Source organism: Aulonocara stuartgranti, assembly GCF_965226115.1.
Source record: "Aulonocara stuartgranti genome assembly, chromosome: 6".
In the NCBI taxonomy this organism is placed as follows: domain Eukaryota; kingdom Metazoa; phylum Chordata; class Actinopteri; order Cichliformes; family Cichlidae; genus Aulonocara; species Aulonocara stuartgranti.
Genome location: NC_138944.1, coordinates 26,892,501 through 26,907,354, shown reverse-complemented (window position 1 = coordinate 26,907,354; position 14,854 = coordinate 26,892,501). Strand labels below are relative to the sequence as shown.

The following is a 14,854-nucleotide window of genomic DNA, read 5'->3' as shown; positions in this document are numbered from 1 at the left end:
CTGAACTGCATTTACTAATAATTGCTCCTGGGTGTAGAAATTAAGTTGCACTGGCATGAATTGAATGCACAGCTGCAGCAATAACGCTGGATTAGTTTACTTTTTTTATTACAGTAATTTGTGTCTCCTCTTGCATAGCTCTATTTTCCCCCCATACACTTTGCACCTTTGTAGATTTATGAATTACAAATTAATAATTGTGCATCATTCGTGTCTGTTTACTGACAAAAATACACAGATTTGTGTTTTGTTGACATAAACAGGGAAATATCCTTTCAAATGTTAAATACAGAAACAGATGTTGGAATGAAGTTTTTCTGTATACTCCCTTCTCATAGGGCATCATCGGTTATTTAAAAAAAAAAGAAAGAGTGCAGTAGGGATAAAAAAACAAAACTGTTGTGCATGATTTGTTTTAGTCTGCTGGGAGACGTCCCAGACTGTGAGCCTGCTGCTCTTGCACAGCATCACATCAAATTCTTTGTGCCCTGATAAACTGCAGCGGAGTTGAAGGCCTACAAGTGACCTTCAGTTGTTGTCATGCACACTGCTGGAAAAATGCTGGAGCCCTAATGCACTTAACAGTTAAGGAAGCCAGTTTTTACCCATCAATTTATAGAATTTCTGCTTCGTGGTTGCTCTTATAGATTTTTAAAACTATCAGCCATCTTCTGCATCTTTAGATTATTATGGATGGATTCGGGATCCTCTGTATCCCATTAGTTAGTGCAAACATGTAAAGAAAATAAGACTGTCCAGTTACTAGTGCTCCCATTTCCCCCCCGCTCCTCAGGTTACTGTGTGTACTGACTGACAGGAGCTTTAAAGATTTTAGAGAGACGAGCATTTGAGTAGTCTAAAGGTCAGGTTCTGTTTTCAGTCTCTCAATAGTGAGCAGACAAACCGTTATCCTACAAACATCATTAAAAGAAGTATTAAAGGCAAATGCATTTTAGGATTTCTATCATGTGCACGGGCAGAGAATTATGGAAAAGGGAAATATATACATATATATCATTACAGAACACAGATTCCAGTTATCTTTCCACTGATTGAAATCACATCATTGACTCCAGGTACAAAACAAAAAGTCCTTTTTGTTAGTTGACAAACCTGCTCATCGTCTATATCCCAGACAGACCTCACAGGTCATCAGGTTCAAATCTTTTAACTGTTAACCCAGAATCAGATCCAAGTGGTCTTTGTGGTCTGGAACAAGCTGCCTGCTGATCTGAGATCAACTGCGTGTGTATTCAAAATCAGACTCAGAACCTCTTTAGTCACCCAGGCTTGCACTCACTAGGCACTGCTGATCTGATTTTGTCTTCTTTGTTAAGCACCGTGAGCCAACATGCAATGAAACGTGCTATATAAATAAAATTGCTATTTTTATTACTGTTCATTAAAATTTCATACATATTGCTTTCAGTAAGACCAAGAGCACAACGGCTATTTCAATGATATACACTCACTGATCACTTTATTAGGTACACTTTGCTGGTACCATGTTAAGAAGCATCAGACCAATTCTGCAGGTTTATCAGCTGGACATCCATAATGTGAGTCTCCTGTTCAACCACAACCCAAATGTGCGTTATTGGATTGAAACACTGTCATGTTCAATAAACCAGTTTGAGATGATTTGACCTTTGTGACATGGTGCGTTACCCTGCTGGAAGCAGCCATGTGGCCATAAAGGGATGGACATGGTCAGCAACAACACTCAGGTAGGCTGTGGTGTTTAAATAACGCTCGGCTGGTATTAAGGGGCTCAAGGTTTTGGTTAACCTGTGTGAACTGTAGCCTCAATTTCCCTTTCTTAGCTGACAAGAATGGCACCTAGTGTGGTCTTCTGCTGCCGTCGCCCATCTGCTTGGCCATTTAGAGATACAGCTTGAACATTATAGTTTGGATATAACAGAATGAATTTTGCGTGGTCAAGAAAATCTCAGAATATGTTGAACAAATTTAAGAACTAAGACCTTTTAAAAATAGATGGTCGTGACTTCACACTTCTCTGTTTTTAAAAAATCTAATCTGGCACCGAATCTGCCCTGAAACTTTGCAAATGACAGAGAAAATGTAATCGATTGTTCGCTCACAACAAAAAAAGATTTTTTCCCCCTGTGGAAAAATTGGATTTCTCACCTATTGATCACTAATGCTTTAATAGCTGTACCACACCCTGGCAGCCTTTCCTCACTTATCATGTGTCAGGATCACAAAGGGTTTAAGGCTACATCGGGGAAAGGCAGGGAAACTCTGGACTGGACCTAGATTTTCAAAATCACAATAGCGCCGATAACATCAGACAGCATTCTGTGCTCCATTAACTATTCACAGTTTAGCATTTGAAATGGGTATAGCCAAGACAGCCAGCGGTTAACACCATCTCAGCATAATGAGCCCTTTTTCTTACCTTTCTGAGCTCTTTCTCAGCAACAGACTGAAGTTACCTTAATAGTTTCTGCCTGTAAGCATAACTCTGTACAACAAGAGGTCTGTATTAGTTTTTGGCAATGCTAATATTTACACTTACTTCATCCCATGATTGGCTCTCTGTGTGTAGCTCATAAAGGTGACCGGCTCTCTGTGTGCAGGTCAGCTGTGTCTGCTGCCTGCGATCAGGTCAGGTCACGTTTGCCTTTCGATTCAGTCGTCTTCTTCTCTGCCTTTACCGTTAAATTACAAAGAAACTAGCAACCAGCGTCACATGAGACAGCAGAGTGCCTATTAATTAAATCATTCCTGTTGGCTCCCAGCATAGTGTTTGTTCTTAGTCCTGATATGAAAACTTTGGGGTTTGGAGTAATTTGGCTACTACTGCTATTTAAAAACTCTGTCTGCAGGATATGTAGCAAAGTATGCATCCCAGTTGAGCAGATGGTGTGGAGCTGAGTGGCATCTTTGCAGTAAGCTGCTGCCGAATTTGTTAAAACATGGCAGGAAAGTTAAAGATCTGCGTGCCTGAGATGACCACGTCTCAGTCCTTTCTTGCATCACATAGCTCCAGAGGTAGTAGAGACTGTTGAAAGAAAAGTATTTTGAACAGTCGAAGCCCTGTGCTTCTAATTCTGTTTTATATTTCAATCTTTGGCTATAATATGAGCAACCATGATTGGCATATATATGCATATAAATAACAAAAAGCACAAAACTTTCACTTTATTTAACCGCTCCATCGTGTTTTCCTTTTTAATACAGCTCACAAAACATGCAATATATACTTCAGGAACATGAAGAATACTGAATCTATCAACGTTTGAGTCCTAAAAATGTGTATCAGCCCAAAGATGTCCAGCATCAGGCTCTAGTTTACAATTCATTCATTTTGTCACAGGGACTTTTATTTGTCTTTGCTACTTCTTCTACAACTCCCTTGAATACGTTCTCTATGATTTACACGCAACAAAAGCAAACTCAGGGACTGCAGGACTGTGCCCAAAATTAATGAATGCATCGATTCGACAGTTTAGACAATTAAAATAGGAAAATCTTATTTTCTGCCTGCCCGGTCAGCTTTGAGATGTAAAACAGGGTTTTCTTTCAAAAGCAGCAGCTGATTCTGTTGGCCCTGATAACCATGATCTACAATTAACATTCAGTCTGAAGAGGAGCTTTGACTCGAGGAGGGAGAGTGGACAGAGACATTTTGTGAAAGGCCCCTTACTCACGAAAAAACATCCGTGAACACAAACGCCCTCAAACACACCTGACAGCTGCACTGTAACCCTTCCTTCCAGCTTGTAGGTCTAATCATTCGGTTGTGGCCAGGGCGGGGGCTCTGTGCGAGTGTGAGTCCATCAGCGGGTGGGAGTCTGCAGACCGGGTGGCTGGTACCCCCGATTTGATTTTGGAGGAGCAGATGGTCGGCTGCTGCTGGAAGGCATTCGGAGTGTTTGCGTGTGTTTATGGGTGTGTGAGTGACTGAGGAAGGAGCCTTAGAAGTGCTTTTTATAGAGGCTATGGGGTTCAGACTAGAAAGATATTCACATGAACTACTAATATACATTCAGTTGCCAGTTTATTAGGCAACCGCATATTATTGTAGGGTTTTTCCCTTACGATATAAAGCGCCTCGAGGGATTTGATGCTATATAAATAAAACTGAATTAAACTGAACTGAACCTAAAACGGTGCTGCAGTAAATCCAACTTTTATGGGAGTTCTACTGTTCAGTTTCTGTTTCTGTGTGAGAGCCGTGACCCTTCTACTGTGGATTCACGAGAAGCCTGTATCTTACAATGCTCTTGAATTGGACTGCATTAAAATAATATAACTCTTTAATCCGTCCATCACACTTATGGGACTGGGCATTTTGGAATGCATCTTTAGAGTAATCAAATACAGCTTCTACTGATGAAGTTTTAGATATGTGGCTTTCAATAGATAGATAGTGTAAAAGAAATGGCCACTGTAAAGTCTCAGATCAAGGACGATTCAAATCTTTAAAGGCTGTGTGGTACACAAACCAGGAGAGATGTAGGCATCATCAGAAAATCATCATAAAAGCTGTTAACTAAGAAATCACAAGGACCAGGAGAAATACTATGAAAACCCAACTAGCAAGTATTACCAACATGATCTGGGTAATATTCTGGTTAGAGCAATCAACTCACTGCATACAGTCAGTGTGTCAGAAAACTGAACTAAGACCAGCAGTAAAATGAACAGCAATGGAAAAACCTTAAAGAGACTAAAGAAACAATGACTTTAAAACAGAATCAAATGCTCCAGCACAAACACATTTCCAGTGTTTCCACTAATAAATGGGACTGAAACACCACATTTTATTAGCTAAATAGCATATTTGCACCTCACAAACTTTGGAGGTTTTAATACTTTGAATTGACCAACATTACTTTTAATAAAGACCTAACTCGTCTATATATAGCGCTTGCCAGATGGATGGATTTATACTCCACCAAAGAGCAGAAACCATCTGTTAAAGGAAGCTAAATAAAAAGACTACTGCATCCACAGGCTGGTGCAATGTGATCATTAAGACGCCTGCGGTGAATATCTAAGGAAGCTAAACGACACACTTGTCAACATAAATTGTGTAATGTGTCATCTGTAATGGATAACCTCAAAACACTTACAGAGTACATGTTGTGAGTCACTATTACAAATGATTTATTTATGGTTGAAAAACATAAAAACCTAAAGGGGAAACAAGATTTTTCTAGTCAGTCAGCCAATCGGTGATTTATTAGAATCACTGCCGTGAATGTTGGGCTGCGACTGATCTTCAGTTTGATAAAATAATATATTCGACTGATGTGTCGTTTGGTTTTTTCCCCCTCGGAGTGAGAGCAACGCTAAATTATATTGTTATTTTTACTTTTGACCACATGACATATTCAGTGCACTTGTGGGCATGACTAAAATGTCAGGCTTGAAAACACCTTTGAGTAAGTATAGTCTGTGCAAGCTGTGACAGCGCCATCATCATCTCTGTCCACCCAGTAAAGGTTTTGCTGGTACAGACAGTGTTTGCGGGTGCTGTTTTTGATGTTTTCCTTTAGAATAAATATAGATTGGGACATTACGGTTCAGTTTAAAGCACCACTGAACACACGGGCCATTCCCACAACACTGACATCGGCAATTTCAGTTTCACCCACTTCCACCACAAGTTACATTTACACAGACATTGTGGACTTTAACACAGTGCCTCATTCTGGCAAACTGTATCAGCATGGTTTGGGGTAGAGCAATCATTTGAACACTCTGCCCACCTCTTGTGATTTCAAATGATTGGTGAAAGCATTAGCTCTCAACACTGATCACAAATGAAGTGCACAAATGAAGCTCCATAAAGCTCCATATCTGCTTCTCCTGATCTGGAGCTTAAAAAGCCTGGAATAAACAGCTGGTTTGCATGGCTGGTCTACTTGGAATCTCTCAAGGGATGGAAGTAGACATATCAAGGCTTTATGTCACACATATGGAATCTGTGTTAGGTGGGAAGTCTGCTAACCGAATTCTTTAAAGTAGTTTTCAAATATGAAGAAGCTTTTTTCCCTTTTTTAAAAAAAAATCCCTGTAAAAACTTTTCATTGTCAAAGAGGGAAACTTCGAATTTAAGTTGGAGAGCATCCGCTACAGGGAGCTCTGCATGTCTGATTTGGAAGATTTTTATGCCCCTTCCTGATGCAACCCCAAAGGGATACGTGGCTCCTCTCTGAGTCAAACTGGGGAGCTTTCGCTTGGTAGGCGAGGCTTCAGTCTAAAATAATGTAAATAAATACAGCAATGTTCTGGATGCTATTATATAATCTTGTCAAGTCAGTGTTTCTGTGCAGTGCTGGCCTAACAGAAAGGATGCTTTGCTTGCTCTGTCAAAGGTGATAAGGATCACAATTCTCATGAGTCAATTTGTCCAGACTGTCCAGCCCAGAAAGATTCCCATCAGCTCACAGAAAACAAACATCAGCTGGTTTGGTTGTCACACTTTCAGTCCCAGTTAAATTTTTCTTTTTCCCCACTCACCAACACTTTTAAAGCTCAATTTAACTTAAACTGTTACCAAAGAAATTCATTTAGTGATTTTGTACTAAAATGGACAAAGCATGCTGACATTTTTGTAGTCTTTGACATAATTCTGTAATCAACATCCCTGTGTGAGTGGAGCTGATCGTTAAAAATAAATAAAATGCAGTTTAGCTTCACTAAAAATGCAAAACTCCTAGAGCTCTATCAGTTCAGTAGTTACAGTAATTAAGGTTTCACTTTCTAAATGCTTAATTCCAGTAAACTAATTTTATGAAACCATGAGTTGATACATTATTTGTTAGATTAAAATGTGCATCAATCTATTCCAGTATAGGCCAAATACAGGATTTCACAAAAATCTTTATCCTCCTAATTTTTTTTAAATTTTGCTAGGAAAATGGGGGAAAAGTGCAGTAAGTACAAGAGAAATACAGTATATATAGCAAAAACAGAATTTGTACAATTGTGAGTAACTTGAAAGTCAACATTTGGTGTGAACACCTTTATTCTGCAACACACCCTGAACTTTTTTAGCAAGCTATCCTTTAATTTTTAGGAATAGTTCTCCAGGCTTCTTGAAGGACATTCAAAGCTCGTCTTTGGATGTTAGCTGCCTTTTATTCTGTATCAATACGATCCCACAGTTCTTTATTAATGTTGAGCTCCAGGCTGAAGGAGGCTGATCCATGACTGTTGGTGTTCCATTGTGTGTTTTTCTATCCACGTAAGCTTTTACTGGACGGCCAGATTGTTTGGAATCATTGTGATACTAAAAAACGAAGCTCTTGCCAATTAAACACTTTCCAGATGGTACTGCATGGTGGATCAAAATCTGATGGTACCTTTCTCCAACACCCCTAGCTGAAATGCAACCCCAAACCATGACGGAGTCTCTCCACTGTGCTTTACAGATGCTGAAGATACTCACTGTCCTTCTTCACACAACATCATAGCGCTTCATAGGTCAGTGTCAACTGGCTTAACAAAGACTACAAGCAAACACATTCCTCTGAAAATTGTCAGGTACAAAGACTGGTTCTCTGTCTTAACTTCAACCCTGAAATCCACTGAATCATGCAACAAGATGAGTGTTCTATAAATGTATGTAACATCTTACATGTGACAAACATACTTTGACTTAGTTCTCTGAGCACATTTCACACGAACTCTTCCAACATGCATCACAAAATACAAACATCACAAGAACAGACTCGGGAACAACTTCTTGTCCAGCATCATAACAACAATGAATAATCTGTGTAATAATCACAGCCATGTACAATATTTCAAATGATCAGAAACTCTGTGCAATATTCTCATTATTGGTAAATTCACTGTGTAATACTCTTATCATACTCCTCTGCCTAGCATTGCCTCATTTGTTACCTCGTTATCTTACCCCGTTAACTTGCAAATACTTTTTATATTTAGTACTTTTTATATTTTCTGTGAGAATGACAGTTTGTTCATGGTCAGATGAGATGTCAGCGTAAATATTTTACACGGGGGCCACCATGTGTTGTAGCTCACCTCATGTCTGAACACCAGAATTTCAACATGTGCCCCAGATGGATAGCATTATAGCATAAATAGTCTCATGTGGTACAACCAGAGCACAAGGTGGGGATACCATACTGATGGATATGGCACAAGGCCTTAAAGCCAAAGTGTATCCATTACTGCTTTGTTGAAATAATATATGGGCGTAGAATTATGTATGGGTGATTAAACTGACTTTAATTATCTGGACTGCTGACACAGCTGAAACCTATAAATCGCGGCGGTTTTTAGAGATAAGCTCAGCTTTGCTCCATCTGGTTCCCGTAAGCACATTAGCCAGTTTCATCTCATTGAAAACAATATGTTTAACTAGCTCTGGCTGTTAAGTTATGCAACTGTAGCAAATAAAATCACCACACAAACTAAAACAAGAACAGGTCATAGTTTGTGTAGTAATTACTGGAGCTGGTGTCCACACAGTTAAAGGCAGTTTAACATGATGTAGCGCAAGTTAAATAGATATTCATCAGACCTACCTGCTTGCCTTCCAGTGTGTACAGTCTCCTCACTGCGCCAGAGTCCAACTTGATAGCGTCTGTGATGTCGGTGAGCACCTGCTCGAAGGAGTGTGCAGTTTTCTTATTGAGCAGTATCCGAACGGCCTTGCGGGGCTTGACGCCGCTGCGGATGACTGTGACTAACTTGGGTTTGATGAAGTCCTTAGATTCCCTCTGCAGCTCACTCTTCAGCGGGAAGAGAGACGGGAGGGAGCGCGATGTGCTGGTCTTGCTGCCCACTGACCAGTTGGGGTTCACGTTCTTGGTGTAGTCGACACGTCGGAAGGGTTCATTGGAGGCGCACACGTAACTCTCTCCTGCAGGAAGAAATGAGGTGCTGTAAAGAGAAGCTAAACACTGGCGCATAAAGCTCAAATAGCCACGTAAAGAACTCAAGTCATCAGTGGGAGGAAGTCCTGCAACAGGTGAGATGGCCTCATCATTACCCTGACATTAACATTACTGCATCACTCTGGGATTATAAGGAAACTGTGGCAAGCTCTTGCTAGGATCAACACATACCTTTAAGGAAAAAAACATCTGTGTGTACATTTACCAAAGAGAATGGCTGAGGTTATTTTGCTATTAATTGCACACTAAAGGACACATACGTTGCACAACATCGACCATAGCATGCCTTACTAAACACTGCTCCCATATGGTGAATAACAAGGAACTGACAGTGTGACGCTGTTCTTCTCTCTCCCTTCCAGCTGCAGGGCTGCTTTATTGGCCTTCCTCCAAAGCAAAGCGTTTTGCTTTATCAGCCAGCATTCCAGTTTAAACACCCAGCACGCAACTGTTTCTCCTTAACAAGAAAGTCGTGATAAGTACGGGAGCTTGGTGGGTGAACAAAAACCACATCAAGAATGTCTGGAGATTGTTTTGAAAGTGCTGGATTTGTGCTCCCCTGCTGCCGGTCTGTTCCAAATATGAGTAAGAGCTGGAAAGTGACAAATAGTGTCTGCAAGTACCAAAGCCTCTCTCAGAAGCAACTTACTGCATGCTCAACTTCACGAGAGATATTCGGCTTTATTTGAAAGAAATCTTGTTCTAGGAAACTAGATAATTACAGGGTTACTAGGAATCAGCATGTACATACTAAGAAACCGAGAAATAGATTATTACTCATGGCTGCATCTGTGTATGAATATAAGAACCACAGTGGCTGGCTCTGTCCAGGGAATCCCAGTTAAGTAGCAGGAAGAGTAATCCTTTACATACCACAAAAACGTATTTGTTCAAAACTTAAAGGAAAACTTTTATTTGTAGGATATGTTCAGCATATTTTTCTCACCAGTTCATCTGCTGATAAGAAATCAATCCCAACACTGACATTTTGGTTACTGGATTTGTGTCAGAACAAGCAAATTGAACTTCAGCGTAAAAAGGCCAACTGAGACACCGCGTCCCAGGATACCAGGTTTTATTAAGCCTGCAATTAACCAAAGGCTAATTAAAAGGCTAGGCCACAGCTGGAGGGGACTGAGCTGTGGTTGAGCACCGAAACAAAATATATAACCGAGGCTGCCGTTCATCTGCAGGGAAATGACAGAACGCTGACATGCCCTCAGACGGTGCGCGGTGACAGGTCTATTCCCCGACGTCCCACGGGGATGTGATCGGAGCCCCAGCCACCCGCCGCTGGCTGCTGTCCTCGTGTGAACAACAGATGAGGACAGGCCTGACGGACTGTTTAACCAGCCCAGCAACTTTTACGAGGTGACACAGCGGTCACCAGTCCAGCATGACGTCAATAAACAGCCACTGTTATTACTGTGATAACAGAGTTGCTGTCACAAAGAAATAAAGTGATATAATAACTGCAAAAAGTATGAGGTCATGGTTCTCCGATTTATACTCACAATGTTACAAAGAAAGATCAACTTTCTTTAACCTTATCAGACTGTGGCCTTTACTTCACACTTGAATTTCAACTGTCAATTTGCGTTTTTACATTTTACATTTACATTGTTTCTATCATCCTAAAGGGTTCATATTGTCACATTTTACAGAAACATGTAGCACACGTCTGTCATGAGAGGTGTGTATTATCAGTAAAGAACTGTTTCTAAGTCATGATTTAAAACTCTTTCAGCCATTTCTCTCTGCTGTAAAATACAAAATATTTTCCCTAAGGCTCAAATGCTTTAGTATCACAAGCCAATTTGAACACCGACCATTAAAAGGTTTAATTTCCCCATGAGGTTCAAATAAAGACCCTCTGGTGCCCAAACTTGTTATTGCCCCGACTAGAATTCCCTTTGTCAGCATGCTACGGAGACCCACTGTAACCTGCAAAGCTCCTTCTAAACCCATTTCAGGATTGGCTATAGCGGTTGTTTTCCACAAGCACAGCAGTTCGAGTCGACTGGTTGGCTCTGTAATCCCATCTAGTCATACGAGGTGCACATGTGAATGGCGCCTGATTGGGTTTTCACACAAAAGAGCCCCAGCAAGCCTCAATCAATGGATGCAGACTGCTGAGCTGTGCAGTAATGTTTGCTCTCTTTGTCCATTAGATGGGTGTGTAAAAATCGACAATATGGCCCACCTGCAATCTGAGCGGCTCAAGGAGAAATTAAGCAGTCAACAAACATGCTTACCATTGACCCAGGGCATTATCATATCCTGAAATTCCCACCTTAAAGGGCCTGTCTCTTCAAACCAAATCATAAATGGAATATTTGTTCCTATTGGAATAATAGGCCCTATTTGGTGAGATTAGAAAAAAAAAAGACAGAAAAGCAATACAATCAAATCAATGGAGGCCAAATGGAACGAAGTATTCTTTAAGTATTCATTTTGGGGTTATTTAACCGTAATAACAAGGTTGACTACAGCAAAAACAACACAAAAGGACCTGCTTTATTTTCCCCACTATGTGGGCACTCGTACATTCAAACACTTGTCCTAATACCAAAATTCTTCTGCATACACCACCAGAACAGTCATTTTGGATGAACTGCCCATTGAAATAAAATCACTGGTTATGTGAGCTACTGAAGTAGCACTGAGGGGTGAAGTCAGTGCACCAAAACAACCTTGGTGCAGTTTGTTAAACTACTGTTGCTACAGAATTTAGATCAGGCACTGGCCTAAATCTTCCCCAGTCTCTGGAGGGACAGAGTAAAGCAAATGAGTGCAGCACAGACTGAAATTTAGGAAGATGTGAGATGAAAATAGGATTAATAACTTCAGTAAGAGGTCAGTGGATCCTAAGTGAGTGTGAGGAGCAGTAATAGAGGACTGCAGTCAGGTCACAGTGCAGACAGTGAACATGAAGATTAACTTATTACTGAGAGGCCACTCTCCCTGCAGAGTAAACAGCACAGGGAAGAAGGAGTAGGTAGGAGAGTATATTCTATTCGTTTCTGCAGTGAGTGACCAAATTTGTCTAGGGGCTCTTTGACAAGATGAGTACAGTTCTCCATATAGAAGGATTACAGGAACAGTTGTTACCACTTTTTGTAGTAGTATTCACGTTTATCTTATGAAAAAAATGGACAGACAGGGGATGGGGGAGGGCAATTTTATCCTACAAGCCCCAAGGCTGAGCTCAATCAACTGCAAAAGATTTTAAATGCCAGTGAAGCCAACAAAATACATACGTTCACTCACTTACTCACTTATCCATTCATTCATTTCCAGGCAGGGGTGTATTTAGTGAAACACAGGGCACTTTCACGCCCACAAAAGCTCACAAATAAAGTAGGCGTTAGCTGGGAGCTTGAGTCCAGCTGAGATCAGTGGGCAGCGATGCACATTTTGCAGAACAGAGCATTACTGAGGAGGGGTCTGTATGCTTGAGTGCATGTATGGCACTGGGTCAAACATGTTAGGGCGGTTACGTCAGTGCATATACAGCGATAATCTATATCGCTGCACTGCATCCAATGGGTTTAAGTGCAGCAGATATTTGGAACAGAGTCAGAACTTTCCCAATTATGTTGTAAAAGCAGGGCAAGGAGCAAACTCTCTAAATATAATTTGCTTTGTAAGTTTTCAGGCAACTTAATCAATATTCAAGGCAAAAAAAAATGTAGCTTTTAAACGATAAACAGCATGTCTGAGTCGATGCACATTAGGCCACCGTTGATCTAATCTCAAGTACTGAGCTCCTGTCATCATTTGCGGTCACGCAAAGTGATTGTTGAAGGCTTCATCCATCATCGATCTTACCCTCTACTAACTCATCCAGGCTGGTGATCTTCCTGCCCCCATCCAGCGTGTACAACGTCCGGACTCCTTGCGGAAGGTTGACGTTGTCTGACAGGGACCGTGTGAGCTCCATGAGCAGGGCATCCAGGGATCTGAATCGGTCGTTAGACACGGCGTACACCAAACCTTTGAAATACTTGTCACCATTGCGATAAAAGCGCACCTTCCTGGCCTTTTTCTCGGAGGTGAGGGACTGGAGAGTGCGTGTGCGGTAGAAACTACAATGCGCACTGTGCGCGGGGCTTGGCACCAGCCCGTTACCTCTAGAACCACATTGAGACCCGGAGCCCGAATTGGTCCTCGGTGGCCGGTGAGGCTTGTCTCGTTCCTCAAAGTGTTCAAATTCAATACTTCTGCTTAGCGACATGTCGTCTCTCACTTTATCTGAACGCTGCTCCAAACAGGAAACCAACTTTTATACAGAGAGAGAGAAAGAGATGAGGGATCGATGAGCCAAATGAAGAAGGCAGCCTACACGTGTGCGTCTCCAGTCTCCACTTTAAGCCTGCTATGCCTACCTTAAGCAGCACCAACAGTTTCAAAATGAGAGGGGAAAAAAGAGAAAGTCAGGATGTGACCTCTCAGTCCGCTGAATCTTATCAGATCGATCCGTTAAACTGATTCATCAACCGTCAACAAAACACAGCAGGAGTAATAATCCAGACGTCAGCTCGAGATGAGATATCCGGTTGAAAATGTGTCAAAAAACCGGCAGCTGTGCTTGACAGACATCGCAGTGGATCTCTGTTATCTCACAAACAGCCACGAAATGTTAGAAAAGTTCGGCACGCCGCACTGAAGCCGCCTCCTCCTCGCATCCTTTCCTCTAACTGGTCGTCGGCGCAGGCTGTCAAATCAATGGATAATGAGACGGAGGAGGAGGACGCCTTCCGCATCTCCGGGTCCTAATGCTGTCTATTGTTCCGTTCATGCATTCAAGACCCGAACAATGAAGTTGAGGTTTTACATTCCGGCCAGATGACCTCAGACTGAGGAACCGTAAGAATGATACACGCCCTCCCCCGGAGAGCGAGAAAGTACATTCTTAGCTGGCCTGAGATCAGTACAGCACAGCTACCAAAAACATATCGCCAGTTATGTATTTTATATATTACCTTTAATTTACAATTAACCCCAAAGACATATATCAACCTTGTGTATTTAAATTGCAGCATATATATCAGATGATACCATTAATTAACATTTGCTCATTCTCGCTCATTATGTGTTTGACACACTTTATTAAAGGCTGAAATCAATAGCATAATATAATATAATATAATATAATTTCTTTCTTTCTTTCTTTTTCAAGAAGAAACTTGGGGTTTCTAAGTTTTATCTTAGATACATAACAGTGATTAAACCATTTACAGGGAGCGCTCATGAGCTGTGTCGTTATGGCATACGGTTGTGCCAAAAAGTGATCTTTCATGAATTATATGATATTGAGCCACAAAGAACATTACTATCACAAGGTAGATGCTCCTACCAGTTGTTTTTTGTTTGTTTGTTTGTTTGTTTGTTTGTTTTTTGTAAAGTGACTTTTACACAGCTTTTTTATCTGGTATAAAAAAAATGTCTTTTTCAAGATAGATCTGGCCATGAGCAGAAATAGCAAGAAACATAATATTATACTTCTGTAAAGATATTTTAAGTGACCAAAAAGGACTGGATTGGTTATAAAGTAGCTGCAATAATGCAAAACTGGTAATTTCTTCATTATAAATGTATATATAATCCCTTCTTAAATCCTGTTGACCAGTAGAAGCAGATAAAATACACGAAAAAAAAAACACACACAGAAATATCACAAATCACTTTTTGGCACTAAACTTAGCTTGTTGGTTAATGCACAATAGCACTGATTCCACCCAGCCCTGCTTTAGCTACTTTGTGTGTGGCATTAGTATTGTAATGGTGTTTCTGTAAATTGTGAGATTATTCTCTACATAAAAAAACAAAACAAAAAAAACATTCAAAGATTCAAAGATTTGAAAAATGTGATACGATGAGTGTCTATTTCTTTTTGTGACATTTGGATGGTAGGGTTAGAATTTGGTGTGAGTAACATAAGCACA

At 40.7% G+C, this 14,854-nt stretch overlaps 1 protein-coding gene across 7 annotated transcripts in view; it reads right to left on the bottom strand.

Annotated features, from left to right (window-relative positions):
* The window catches only part of dclk2a (doublecortin-like kinase 2a), a 63,716-nt gene that overhangs the window by 29,389 nt on the left and 19,473 nt on the right, over nucleotides 1-14,854 (bottom strand). For 3 of the 7 annotated variants that reach the window (XM_082537114.1, XM_082537116.1, XM_082537115.1), the window contains exons 1-2: nucleotides 12,738-13,776; nucleotides 8,535-8,872 (exon numbers count right to left, since the gene is read on the bottom strand). In XM_082537114.1, coding sequence (XP_082393240.1) covers nucleotides 8,535-8,872; nucleotides 12,738-13,143 — 744 coding nt within the window. In that variant the 5' untranslated portion in view covers nucleotides 13,144-13,776. Of the gene's footprint in view, nucleotides 1-8,534; nucleotides 8,873-12,737; nucleotides 13,777-14,854 lie in introns of those variants that run through there. The other 4 variants (XM_082537110.1, XM_082537111.1, XM_082537113.1 and 1 more) reach the window with 2 other exon arrangements.